We start from the raw sequence: 13,953 nt of genomic DNA, 5'->3' as shown, positions 1-13,953 counted from the left end.
TTAGACCAGAATAACCTAATTGCGTTTAAATGTATTATGAATCACATAAACACCAGTAACCAATGAAAAGATGTTCTCATTACCGTATACACAAAAGCAACAAATTATGCAATGGACACCACAAATAGATCAACTTAAAAGATAAGAAAATGAAATATCTAGACCTAGTGCTAGTCATGCAGACGGCAAACAGATACACTGTTGCCATCAGTGAAGAGGGTTATATGTACAAAAAGGTACAATGCAGTGCACATGATTACACTTATCATAATCCCCAACCATTCTTCCAACCGCAGGCTAGTGAAATACAGCGGCATTATTGGTCTTAAGTCTTCTTTGTGAGAAGAATAGGAAAAAGATAGTCACACTGTCGATGGGGTCAGTATAACTTTATTCTTGTCTGAATTTGACTACGACAGATCGGACATGACTGAAGGCTTGGCCCACAGTCACAGCAAGTCTGCAAGGGGAAATTTAATCCAATGAGACACTAGAACAAATTTGGGAGGCAGAAAGGTGATACTGTGTATTTTGGAATCAGATAAAACCTTCATACTTTGAACTTCACAAAAAAGAAATTATGTTTTCTCAGATTACTAAAGATGCTTCTAAATATGAAAGAATCGGCTAGGAGACCAATAAAAAAAAAAATCAAAAAGCTTCACCTGGTGTCCACAACCAAAAGCCATGTCTTTCGGGTTCACAAGGCAAATTGGGCAAACCTGACAAAGATGATGAGAGATTTTACGCCACTACTTGTTGTCACATTTTATGTACACAATAGATTATCTAAAACCAATAAAAAACATAAGAGACGAATTGATTATATGCCCTTGTGATAATATACCTGATTATCCCATGAAGCACTAGGTGCAAAAGGAGCTGTACTTGGTGTAGTATCATATCCATCATAATGTGATGTACTCTGCTCGAAATTGCTTGACTTAGAGCTTTTGGAATCAAAGGAATAAGCGTCACTATTTCCATTAGGTGGCGGGAGAGGTACCCTATCTGGAGACTTTGCAGAATAACGACTGCTCAACAAACAAAAGGGAGATATCAAGATAGAGGCTAGAATAAGCAAGAGGAGAGGATTTGACTTTCTGACAATAAGAATAGAGATGTCAATTGAAGGGGCTTCCTTGCATACCCTAAGATTCCCAATTCAAGTGTTGCTTTATACTGTGCAGGTATTTCCATTAAAGCTGCAAGAGCAAATGCGGCCTCTTTTCTTGATTGTGACATGTTCTTAGACATTATATCTGTAAAATTCACAAACTGGAAAAAGAAGATGCAATTTCTTTTTTAAGAAAAAAAAAAGCAGTAGGTTTTAGAATTGATATCTAGCATCATTTGTTACCTGGAAATTATCAAAAGATCGGGCAGGAATGTTATCATCAAATTCCTTCATTGTGTCCCAAGGGCCATCCCCGACGCCAACCAAGACAATGGACAAAGGAAGTTCACTGCAACATAAAAGGCATGTCAGAATCAACTTGTGCATTCTCATCACCGCAATTGTCCAAAAGCCTTTCCCAAGATATGGACTGAAGAAGAATGGCTCCAACAAATGATCTAATTATAAGATCCACTGTCAGCCTGACATCAGCCCTCAAAATCTTGATCTAAGCTGACTGGCCAGCACAAAAACAGACAATAGAGGGATTTCTCATAAGCTAAAATTAGGACAGTTCGCTAGAGGCGGAGGCAAAATGTCTTATAAAATAGGATCACCATACATGCAGGGACTATTCCACCAAACATGTGTACATGTAATGCATTGAAACTTTTGGAAGTCAAAGATCCATAATACTCAAATCAACATACCAACTTCATGCGACTTTTCACACAAGAATGAATAGTTTTATAGGTGACAAACAATTTGAGTAAATTACCTGGCTTTCACAATAGCATCAACAGTCCTCTGTTCCTGTGAGCTTAATTGTCCAAATTCAGTATCTACACTCCTAGTGACCTATATCACACACCATTTAATGAGGAAAAAGTCAAACATATATCTTGAAAAGAATGTAAAAAGTTCCAAAAGATAGGAGGAAGTCGAGTCTTGGAACAGATATTCGAAGGAACAAGTACAAGAATTGAATAATTATAGGAACAACAGAATGGCTATTATTCTTCTCATACATACATACACAATGACAGCTTAGGCAATATCCATCTGTATACACAGTAGTTGCACCCAAAAATCCTTTCTGTTTCCATATTAAAAATATACAAGACTTGCTACAAAGCCAAATGCCATATTTGGAAAGTGCGCATAAGTCAACTTGGTTAATCATTATTAGAGTTATTAGATTTAAATATTATCTAATTATCTTATTTCATGGTGACCTTGTATAAATAGGGGTCAACCCCTCTTTGATCAAATGTGAAATACAAAATATTTCTCCCACTCTTCTTCTCTCCTCTCTCTTCTCTTCTCCTCTCTCTTCTCCTTCAACCCAATCTAGGGTAATCCCACTATCGTTTCATGGTATCAGAGCGTCCCGATCTCTAGCTCTCATTCTCAAATAGTCATCTCCCTCTTGGATCGTTTTTCACCATCGTTGAGCTTGGGAGTTGCCGCCTCACTCCTCAAGCTCGCTAACGCTACAGCAGCCACTGCCGCAGCCTCCATCACCACAACCACTGCAGCAGCAGCCGCAGCCACCACAGCAGTAACCCTAGCCACCGTAGCCACCACAGCAGCAACAACGACAGCTGCAGCTGCCCCTGTTTTCAGCAGCAGCAGCACATCCACTCTTCCTCGCGAGTTCCTGCAAGTGCAGCAGCAACTGCAGCAGCCACAGCCATAGCCACCGCAGCAACAACAGTAGTCGCAGCTGCCTCTGTTTTCAGCAGCAGCACAGGCATCAGTCTCCTTCCTCTTCTTAGTTCAGAAGCAACAGTGCAACCACCCTTTAAGCTGTTGTTCTTGATCGAGCTGCCTTTCATCTCCTTTAATTCTAACAGCTCGGACCCATTGTTTTGGCTAGCGCCCACCAAATGTTCGATGAAAGTTCCCTACCTCCACAACACTCTTTTTTTCTGTAGTTCTTTGATTCTGCACCTGCAGCATTATATTTTCACCTACTGCCCACCAAGTATTCGACGAAAATTCATTGTATTCTCAACTCTCCTTTTGCTGTTCTATTCAAAACTTCCGCTCACCAGGTGTTCGACGAAAGACTTGAGTGGGCTAAGTGGAAAATCTTACATCACTCTCAGGGTGGCTGATCCAAGGTTCCCAGTTTCGACCGATCCCGAGTGGGATCGGCCGAAACGGATTGGGATCGGCCCTAGCCGATCCCGATCCTGATTGGTTTCGGCTGCGGTTTCGGCTGTTTCGACCGAAACCTGCTCCGTTATGGTCTCGGCCGATCCCGACCAAAACGGGTGGGAACGAGTCGAATCCGACCCGGGGGACATCAATAATTGATGTCCCCACCCCCCACCTGCCTCTCTCCCTTTTCTCTCTCTTTCTCTCTTTTCCTCTTTCTCTCTTTTCTTTCTTTCTCTCTTTTCTTTCTCTCTTTCTCACAGATCTCTTACTCTCTTTCTCACCGATGACTGAATAGTGAGTAGATCTCCATCTCTCCGGTGATCTCGACCTCCGGCGACGTTCTCCGACGACCTCGATCTCCGGCGACCTTCGGTAAGTTTTTTTTCAGTTTTTTTTTTTTTTTTCCATTGTGCAGCAGCTGCTGCTGTTGCAATGCTTGCAGCAGCAAGCATACTGCTGCTGTGAGCTGCAGCAGCAGCAGCTCAGCAGCAATGCTGCAGCAGAGATTATATTATATTTTAATTTTTATTTATGTTTTTTAATTGCAGAGCTAAAATATCAATGGCTCCAATAGAGAAGTCATATGATACCGACATTAAGTGGCAACATTGCAGCACTATTGGGCAAGATAAAAGGCGCGTTAAATGCAACTGGTGTGGAAAAGAAATGAGTGGTGGTGTCAGCCGTTTGAAAGAACATTTAGTTGGAAGACAAGGAAATGTAGCAGCTTGCACTCAAGTGTCTTTGGAAGTTAGAAAGCAGATGTTGGCTCATTTAATTGGCAAAAAGAAGGATAAACAATCTGCACAACAAAGAGAGTCAATGATTCGTGAAAAATTGATGCATAATCATGTACACATTGATAATGATAGCAGTGAGCAAAGTGAGGAGGATGAGGAGGACAGACAGATGAGGAGGGAAATGAAAGAGAGCAAAAATATGCATAGAGAAGAGGAAGAAATGAGAAGAAGCACTGGTGGTAACTTTCAAAGATCTAGATCACTTAATATACGAGAAGAGAGAGAATATGAGGGCAGCAGTTCTACCTATAGGACTCCTGGTGTTACAGCAGAGTCTGAAAATATTGGACCAATGGATACATATCTTTAAAAAAAAAGGATCGTACGCAGACTTCAATCAAGACAGCTCTCAAAAGAATTAAAAATGCAAAGAAACACATTGGTAAAGCTATCTCTAATTTTTCTTCTACAACCATATTCTTTTTAATGTAGCTGATAGCCCTTACTATCACACTATGGTGGAAGCTATACAATCAGTAGGGCATGGTGTTCCCTCTTCTAGTTCAAATGATATTGCTACTAATTATCTTGACTTAGAAGTAGATGAACTTCATACTTATATTGAGACATTTAAACGGTATTGGGATGAATTTGGTTGTACACTAATATGATGGGTGGAGTACACAAAACAGAAGAAATATAATTAATTTCTTAGTGTACTCTGGCATGAGGACAATATTTTTGAAGTCTGTGGATGCTACTGCTCATTTCAAAAATGCAGATTATATTTGTCAGTTGATGGATGAGGTGGTACAAGAAATCAGTGAAAAAAGAGTAGTCCAAGTGGTTACTGATAATGGGGCAAATTATAAAGCTGCTGGAAATTTACTGATGATTAAAAGACCTCATTTATATTGGATGCCATGTGCTGCACATTGTATTGATCTGATGTTAGAGGATATTGCAAAAGAGCCTGAAATTGACATGATCATATGTGAAGGTCAGAGGTTAATAAATTTTATATATAACCATAGTTAGGTTCTTAATTTACTCAGGCAGATGACTGGTGGTAGGAAGATCATCAGACCCGGCGTCACTAGATTTGCCACTCACTTTTTAGCCTTGGAGAGCATCATGCGCTACAAGGATGATATTATGCGGATATTTACATCACAGGAGTGGTCTATGAAAATTAAGAATATGAAACCTAAAGATAAATCTTTAGGTGAAACTTTGAAAAATATGGCTTTTGGAAATACATTTTGGGATAATATTACAATTGCCACCGCAGTATTTAAGCCTCTTGTCAAAATATTAAGACTTGTAGACAGTGATGACAAGTCTGAGATGGGTTTCTTATATGGGGCAATGGACATAGCTAAAGAATCAATAAAAAAAAATGTGGGCTAAAGTTATAGGAAGTGGTGAAAGATAATTGATTCTAGATGGAATAAACAACTACATAGAGATATACACGCTACTGGTAAGCATGCTTTTAAGTTTTAAGTTTTAATTTACTTTTATTTATGAATATTTAAAAATTTGCATGCTTACAAATTTTAAATTTCTATAGGGTATTTTCTTAATCCAAGATTTCAATTCTCTAAAAATGTCAATAATGATAGTGAAGTCTTGTTGGGGGTTAGAAAGGTAATCAGCAAGCTTGAGCCCGATATTCATAAACAAATCCTGTGCGATAAAGAAGTGAGTTATGATTCAATTAAATAATTTTATTATTATTTGTTTCAAGTTTTAACTTTCAATATAATCAATAAGCTAATAATATATTTCTGATTTCAGATGGAGAGATATGGATTGAGAGCTAGGCAATTCAGTACTGCTAAAGTTGCTGCAGCTATATCTCATAACACTCCAGCTGAATGGTGGTCTATTTATAGATGGGAGGGGGCACAAAATTTGACGCCAATAGCAAAGAAGATTTTAAGTCAAACTGTGTCTTCATCACAGTGTGAAAGAAATTGGACTACTTTTTCCTTAATCCACACAAAAACACGCAACCGATTGACAATGGAAAGATTAGAGAAATTAGTTTTTTGTCATTATAATATGAGATTGAAGGAGAGAAATTTAAGAAGGCAGAAAATGAACAACTGATTGATTTAAATCATGTTTTTGATGAAGAAGACCCCTTGACTCCATGGATCAGAGAAATAGAGGACAGGTTATTAGATGATTGAGATAACCCATGATTAGATGAAATATTGGGAAAGACTACGACGAGGGCAGAGGCTGGTACGAGTCATTCAGCAGCGAGAGATAGTATACCTACTAGTACTAGTCATAGTCCTGATGATACATATGGTGGTGAGATCATTCCATCTACATTCGTTGAGGAAAGTCAAGGAGGCATAAAAAGTGAAGATAGAGAAACTGAGGATATATATACATATCAGCAACATCGTCATGAGATGCATTTTGGTTCCTATGATTATGGTACATCGAGTATTTATTGTTTGTAGCCATCACAAGATCCATATGCTAGTTATTATCCTCAGTATTCTCAGGCACAAGATCCAAGTGCTGGTTATTATCCTCCTCAAACGCAAGTCACACAACAAGATCCATACAATATGACTAGTATGATGGAATCACTTTTTGGAGCATCAGGTTCCAGACATCAATATTTACAAACTTATGGTGATTATGATGATGAAGACTATAGAAATTTATGAGAATCAGCTCGGTATTCAACAAAGTTTTAAATTTTGAGTAAGTTAATACATTTTTTAAAGTTTTTAGACTTCATATGTGAGTAATTTTTGTTTTCTTATTTTGTCATTTTTTCTAAATTTTTCTACATTTTTAAATAATATTTAGAATTTTATATAATTAAAAAATAGACTGATCCGATACGAACGGCCGATACGGCCGATACGTATCGTTTTTCTGGACGGCCGATACCAATCCCGATCCCGATACTGGGAACCTTGGGCTGATCAATTGTCGTTCCTTCCAATGGCATCTTATGTTCCAGTTGGTCATGAGAGTGTATCATTAGTCGGTTTTTTACTTGTCACCGAGCGGGATTGGATCACATGGGCATCTTCTATTGAGACAGTCCTCCGTGGGTGACGTCTTCTCGGGCACATTGACGGCATTTCTACGGGATGTGCTCCCCCTCGCACTATCATTCAGACCACCACTATGACCTCTACTGAGTCTGACACACCCAAGACTGTTCAGTCGGAGGTTCCATTTTCGAAGTATGATGAGTGGGAGCTAATTGACATGGAGGTTTGCACCTACCTCATCTTGCAAGTTGATCAATCGTTTCGACCTCAGCTTCAGACCTTATCTTCTGCTCAGGCCATTTGGGCTCATCTTAGTCGTCGATTTGTACAGTCGAGTCTGATGCGTCGCTTTTAGCTTAGTCGCGATGCTCAAGAGGTCAGATAAGGTCAGCTCTCTATCCAGGACATTTACGCCCACATGACTGACATATGGCGTGAGCTTACGTCTATGGAGCCCACTTTCAGCCATCCCTCTAACTCGATATCCGCTCAGCGCCACCGTGACGAGGATCATCTAATGGATTTTCTAAATGCTCTTCGTTCGGAATTTGGGGATCTGACTCGTCATTTATTGCATCGCTCCACTCTGCTAAGCCTACACAGTGCCATAGCTAAGTTACAAGCTGAAGAGCTTAGGCAACGTCTTACACCACCTTCTGTAGCCATAGAGAGTGTGCTTGATGTTGCTCCTGCTTCTATATCAGTCACGCCTGATATTTCGACTGCTGCTCGCGTCACTCATGTGCCTGGACGAGATCACCACCCATCGTGTCCTATGTGCACTCATTGTGGTCGTCCTGGTCATCTTGCCGCTCGCTGCTATCGATTTCATCCTGAGCTTGTTCCTCGTTCTGGCAAAAGGGGATCAAGCAAGGATAGGAGTTGTCACTTAGCTTCCTCTACTGCTGCACCAAATATTAGTCCATCCGATCACTCCAGCAATCTCACCTTCAACAGTGCGCAACTCCAGCAGATTCAGCAGCTCATTCATGGAGCTCTCAACTTCATTAGTGCCTCTACTTCTGCATCTGCTGTCTCTGGTATGACTAAGCCTTGGATTTTTGATTCCGGCGCCTCACATCATATGACTGGTGACCCTTCTATCTTTACTAGCCTCACCTCTGTCCGTATCACTCTTCCTCATGTTCATACAACTGATGGGACCCATTACCCTCTCATATTGGTTACATTACTCCTACTACGGATCCCATGAGTCGTCTTACTTTATCTGATGTTTGGCTTGTCCCCGGCCTAATCATGAGTTTTATTTCTATTACTCAACTTTCTGACTCTGGTTACACTATATCCTTCTCTTCTACTTCTTGTGTTGTACAGGACTCGTCTACAGACCAGAGGATTGGGATTGGTAGTCGGATACATGAGCTTTATTACCTGGATCACCTTCACCTTCCATCACCTTGTCCCAGTGCTTCTCCAGTCACTCCTCTCTCTCCTTCAGACTTGTGGCATCGACGTCTAGGTCATGTATCGAGTCAACGTCTCAAAACCTTGTCCCGGTCTAGATGTTTAGGCAGTGGTCATTTTTCTTGTTTGTCCTCTTGTACTGGCTGTAGGTTGGCAAAACACCGGGCCCTTCTGTTTCCTCTTAGTACGAATATCTCTAATTCCCTTTTTCACCTTGTGCACTCTGATATTTGGGGACCCGTTCCACTCCCTTCGGGTCTTGGTTTTATCTACTGTGTATTTCATTAATGATTTTTCTCGTTTCACTTAGGTTTATCTTATGCGTCAATGCTCTGAAGTATGTTAGATTTATCGTGATTTCTCTTCTATGGTTTGTACTCAGTTTGGTCGATCCATTAAAATCTTTCGATCTGATGGTGCTCGTGAGTATCTTTCTTATGAGTTTCGTTCTACTCATGCTTCTGCCGGTAGTCTACCTCAGCGGTCGTGTCCCTATACCTCTGCTCAGAATGGAGTTGCCGAACGAAAACATCGTCATCTTCTTAAGACCACTCGAGCTCTTCTCTTTGAGGCTTATGTTCCTCGTTCTTATTGGGCTGAGGCCCTTCTTACTACTCTCTATCTCATCAATCAAACTCTATCATCTGTTCTTGATGGATTGACTCCATACGATCGTCTCTATGGTACTTCCCCCTCATAGGGTCATCTTCGTGTTTTTGGGTGCACATGTTTTATTCTTCTTCCTCCGAGTGAACGTAACAAGTTATCCCCTAGGACAGCTAAGTGTGTCTTTCTAGGATATAGTCCTGAGCATAAAGGCTATCATTGCTATGACACTTCTGCTCATCGTCTTAGGATATCGCGTCATGTCACTTTTCCAAAAGAGATACCTTTCTTTACCACTGATACCTTAGCTCCATCAGATTTATCTTTTCTAGATCTCCCTACTCCTAGCCTATCCTCCATCCCCTCCGAGGTGCCTGGTTCAGCCTAGCATCAATATCCCACATGCCTCAAATTTCTCTACCCATCGACACGCCTTTACTAATAGTTCCTTCTACTCCATTGGACCGCTCTCTTGCTGAGTTCCTAGCCCCCCCCACAGTACACCTCTCCCATGACGACTTTGCCCTACTTCTATACTCGCAGATCATGTCCTCCTCCCACAAATGAGCCCCCCACTCCTAGTAGTATCTCTTCGATCGTCCTATTCTCTACTGTGATGGCTCCTACGCCCGCTCGTCGTTACCTAGAGCGTGAGCATCGCCCTCCTGATTGGTATGGCTTTCTGATGTCTTCCGCTACATGCTCTCCCCAGTTTCACACTTTTCTTGCAGCCATCCACTCCACCCCTCAGCCTAGGTCTTATCGTGAGGCTGTCCGGATTCCAGAATGGCAGCAAGCCATGGCAGATGAGCTTCAGGCCCTTCAGCAGATGCATACTTGGGATGTTGTTCCTTGCCCACCAGACATTGTGCCTATCAGCTGCAAATAGATCTTCAAGGTCAAATATTGACCTAATGGATCCATTGCTAGGTACAAAGCTCGTCTGATTGCTTGGGGTTTTACTCAAGAATACGAGATAGATTATGATGAGACTTTTGCTCCAGTTGCCCGGATGACTTCTGTCCGCACTCTTCTAGCTGCTGTTTCCAGTTGCTAGTGGCCTTTACATCAGATGGATGTGAAGAATATGTTTCTTCATAGCCTTCTTGATAAGGAGGTATACATGGACCCTCCACCCGATTTCCCTCTTCCTCCAAGTCACATCTGTCGATTGCGGCAAGCTATCTATGGGCTCAAGCAGGCTGCTCATGCCTGGTTTGATTGTTTTTGTAGTGTTCTCACAGTCTACGAATTTCAGGAGAGATCCTCTGAAGCCATCTATGTTTCTACGGTCTTCTGCGCAGGGTCGGGTGATCCTCCTTCTATATGTCGATGATATGATTATCACCGAAGATGACTCAACCGGGATCCGCTCCCTTCAGCAGCATCTTCAGAGTCAGTTTGAGATGAAGGACCTTGGTCCTCTTCAGTACTTTCTGGGTATCAAAATTGCTCAGTCATCCCATAGTCTTTTGCTGTCCCAACAGAAGTATATTACAGACATTCTTAGTCGTGCTACTATCACTGACACTCGTCCCGCTACTACCCTAGTTGAGCTTAATGTGAAGCTTCAACCTGATGACGGTAAGCTTCTTCCAGATCCGACTAGATATCGTCAACTAGTTGGGGCACTCGTCTACCTAACCATTACTCAGCCTAATATCTCTCATGCAGTTGGTCTTGTCACTCAGTTCATGCAGGCTCCTCGATCTACTCATTATGCTGCTCTTATACGTATTCTTCGATACCTTCGTGGCACCATCACTCACTCTCTTTTCATGCCATCAACTTCCATCTTGGTTCTGCGAGCTTCTTGCGATGCAGATTATGCTGGTGACAAGTCTGATTGGAAGTCTACTACTGGCTTCTGCAATTTTCTAAGAGATTCTCTGATTTCTTGGCATAGCAAGAAACAGAATGTGATGTCTCTCTCCAGTACTGAGTCAGAGTATTGTGCTATGTGTGCGGCAACTAAGGAGATTGTTTGGCTCCGTTGTTTCCTTAGTGATATGGGTGTTTCCTTACCCATCCCAACTCATCTTCATGTCGATAATGATAGTGCTAAAAAGCTTGCTGAAAATCCTGTTTTTCATGAGGACGAAGCACATTGAAGTCGATATGCACTACACTCAGCATCAATATCGAGCTAGCATCATTTCGCTCCATCAACTCAGCACTGAGGAGCAGATTGTCGATTTTTTCACGAAGTCTCTTTCCCTTCCGCGCTTTGCGCATTTAGTTGGCAAACTCTCGGTTTCTGATCCACCTTGAGTTTGAGGGGGGTTATTAGAGTTATTAGATTTAAATATTATCTAATTATCTTATTTCATGGTGACTTTGTATAAATAGGGGTCAACCCCTCTTTGATCAAATGTGAAATACAAAATATTTCTCCCACTCTTCTTCTCTCCTCTCTCTTCTCTTCTCCTCTTTCTCTTCTCCTTCAACCCAATCTAGGGTAATCCCACTATCGTTTCAAACATAACCAGATCACGTTTTCACTTGTCTAAATATTTCTCAGAATTACAGAAGAGTAGAATTTACTAAAAGAAGACACAAGATGCTATCATATGTCAACATAAAAGGAGAGACAAGGGAGTAGAATAGTTGCATTCATGCCCTTGTCCTTCTGTCCCAAATAGTGGATACAATGCCTTAATTTACTAGAGGGAGACCCCCAAAATCAGAGCAATCATATCCTAGTTAAACAAAATAAAATAATTTGTAGAATATGAAAGAACTAGAGTCCTTATCTAAACCAACTTTGTCGCTGATGGCATCACCCTAGGACTCAGTCTGATCTCACATCTAGGGCATAGAGAGGTGAAAAAAGAGGGCCAGGCAATGACAATGAGGAGCGTCAACAATGAGAGGGGCTCCACAACACGGGTAAGTAGTCAAACTTACTTGCAAATCATCTTCATTGTTTTGACTCGGTCCTTCTACCGGATGCCCTGCAACACCCCTTGTGCTTGTGTCTGTCCTCCATCGGCACCAACAAGTGCCAATCAGCAAGGCAATGCTTGCTCTCATCTTATTGGATAAAAGTATTGTCTTTGCAATATAGAATTTAATAGAGCCATCTCTCCTATTGATGTCGAAAGACAAGGTATAAATTAGCATAGGCTTCAAGCTCTTCTTGGAACTATTTGTGGTTAAGTACATACTAACTAGAGCTTAGGCTCATTTACAGTGCCTTAGACAAATTCAAACTCTCTCAATTACAAAAAAAGTATATATACATATAATTATACAAAAAAGTATATATACATACATTGTACATACATATAATTTATAGTGTCTCAATCACATCTCTACTAATTAAAATTAGTAGAGATTACATTTAGGGGAAATTTATTTAAAACACAATATGTTTTGTCATCATTATCATTAACACCCTTCTGGGTGGGTATATTTTATTCGACTCCTATGTTTTGGTTTTAATGCCTCGAAGTACCCTGAGTTATATCTAACATGGCAACAGCTGACAGAATAGAGAACCCTAACCCAAAGTACTATTTTGATCTTAAAGTGTAATTCCCTTTCTACTTTTCTTAGCCTTACAACACTTACTCCAGGGCACTGGGCATCAATTTATTTTGCATCTATGATTAATTTAACTCATCTATATAGTAAATGTTAGTTAAGAAAACTAATATTAGGATATTTTGGAGACATTAAAACTTAAAAGCAAAATGCATGGGTCAAATGATATATACATATATGTAGGGTGCTAATGATAATAAAGGCAAAACATATGGTATTTTTATTTTTTTATAATTTTTCTACATTTAAATTAAGCGCTAATATAGAGTATATTTCATTACATATCTGATATTACAAAGGTTTAAGCATTGACCAAAGATTACAAAGTACCATATTCTGTGTGTATATGTTAAGATCTGTTCCAAGTATCTTATAAGAAGGCTCATAGGGCTATATATTATGATACTAGGTGCAAAAATTCACATAAAGGCTCCTTTTGAAACTGCCAGACCGAAGTCACCAGATTATCAACTTATTAGGCATCATGCAAAATGTGAACTTTTGATGAAATCCACATATTATTAAAGTCAGTTCAGTAACATATATGATATCATCAATGCATAAGCACATATAGAGATACATAACCCACATAAGTAGGGGTGAAAAAAAATTGATTTGACCCAATAACCCAACACAAAAATTGGGTTTGGGTCAACCTGTCTAACTCATTTAATAATTGGGTCATGTTTCGATTTAGAACACTACCCCATTTGACTCGTTTAAGTATACGGGTGCAATCAAGTCAACCCGCCAACCCATTTTATATATATATATATACCTTAACAAAACCTTTACCCTGACCTAAGTCTCCAGACTCCAGCCTCCTCAACTCACGCTCTTAGTCTCTGCCTCCCACTCCCTCTTCAAAAGTCTGAAAGGGGAAAATAAAACCCTTCTAGCTTCAGCCTTAGCCTACTGCGGTGCCGCCTGTCACCTACCGCCCTCATCAAAAGCCTATAACCTTGTCGTCAGATCTCCTCACATGGATAGCCCTCATCGAAACCCTCGTCGGATCTCCTCACACTTGCCACCTGCAGCCCTCATCGAAAACCCGAGGTAGGGTCTCCTCACGCCTGCCATCCGCATCGGATCTCCTCACCGCCTACTGCCTGTTGGAACCTCCATCTCACTCTCCCCCCATCGGAACCCTCCACCTCACTCTGCCTGTCAGAACCCTCCATCTCAGCAGAAACTCTCACTGGCTAGTAAGATGTTTAGTTAGATAAATCCATGTATGTTTTCTTTTGGAATGTTCCAAGTTACTGTTTAGAGTGTTTCAGTTCCTATTTTGTTTGTACTTTGCAGTAATGTGTACAGATTT

The 13,953-nt window shown here is 40.7% G+C and overlaps 1 protein-coding gene across 1 annotated transcript in view; it reads right to left on the bottom strand.

Moving 5' to 3' along the window:
• LOC140792253 (E3 ubiquitin-protein ligase RGLG2-like) overlaps nucleotides 1-13,953 on the bottom strand; it is a 30,856-nt gene continuing 16,903 nt past the window's right edge. The window contains exons 7-12 of the mRNA XM_073143127.1: nucleotides 1,896-1,975; nucleotides 1,361-1,466; nucleotides 1,151-1,278; nucleotides 848-1,034; nucleotides 666-722; nucleotides 1-460 (exon numbers count right to left, since the gene is read on the bottom strand). Coding sequence (XP_072999228.1) covers nucleotides 380-460; nucleotides 666-722; nucleotides 848-1,034; nucleotides 1,151-1,278; nucleotides 1,361-1,466; nucleotides 1,896-1,975 — 639 coding nt within the window. The 3' untranslated portion in view covers nucleotides 1-379. The remainder of the gene's footprint in view (nucleotides 461-665; nucleotides 723-847; nucleotides 1,035-1,150; nucleotides 1,279-1,360; nucleotides 1,467-1,895; nucleotides 1,976-13,953) is intronic.

This window comes from Typha latifolia, chromosome 7 (assembly GCF_019914945.1).
Source record: "Typha latifolia isolate L0001 chromosome 7, TyphaL0001v2, whole genome shotgun sequence".
In the NCBI taxonomy this organism is placed as follows: Eukaryota; Viridiplantae; Streptophyta; class Magnoliopsida; order Poales; family Typhaceae; genus Typha; species Typha latifolia.
The sequence above is the reverse complement of the archived record's forward strand: the minus strand, read 5'-3'. Positions and strand labels throughout refer to the sequence as shown.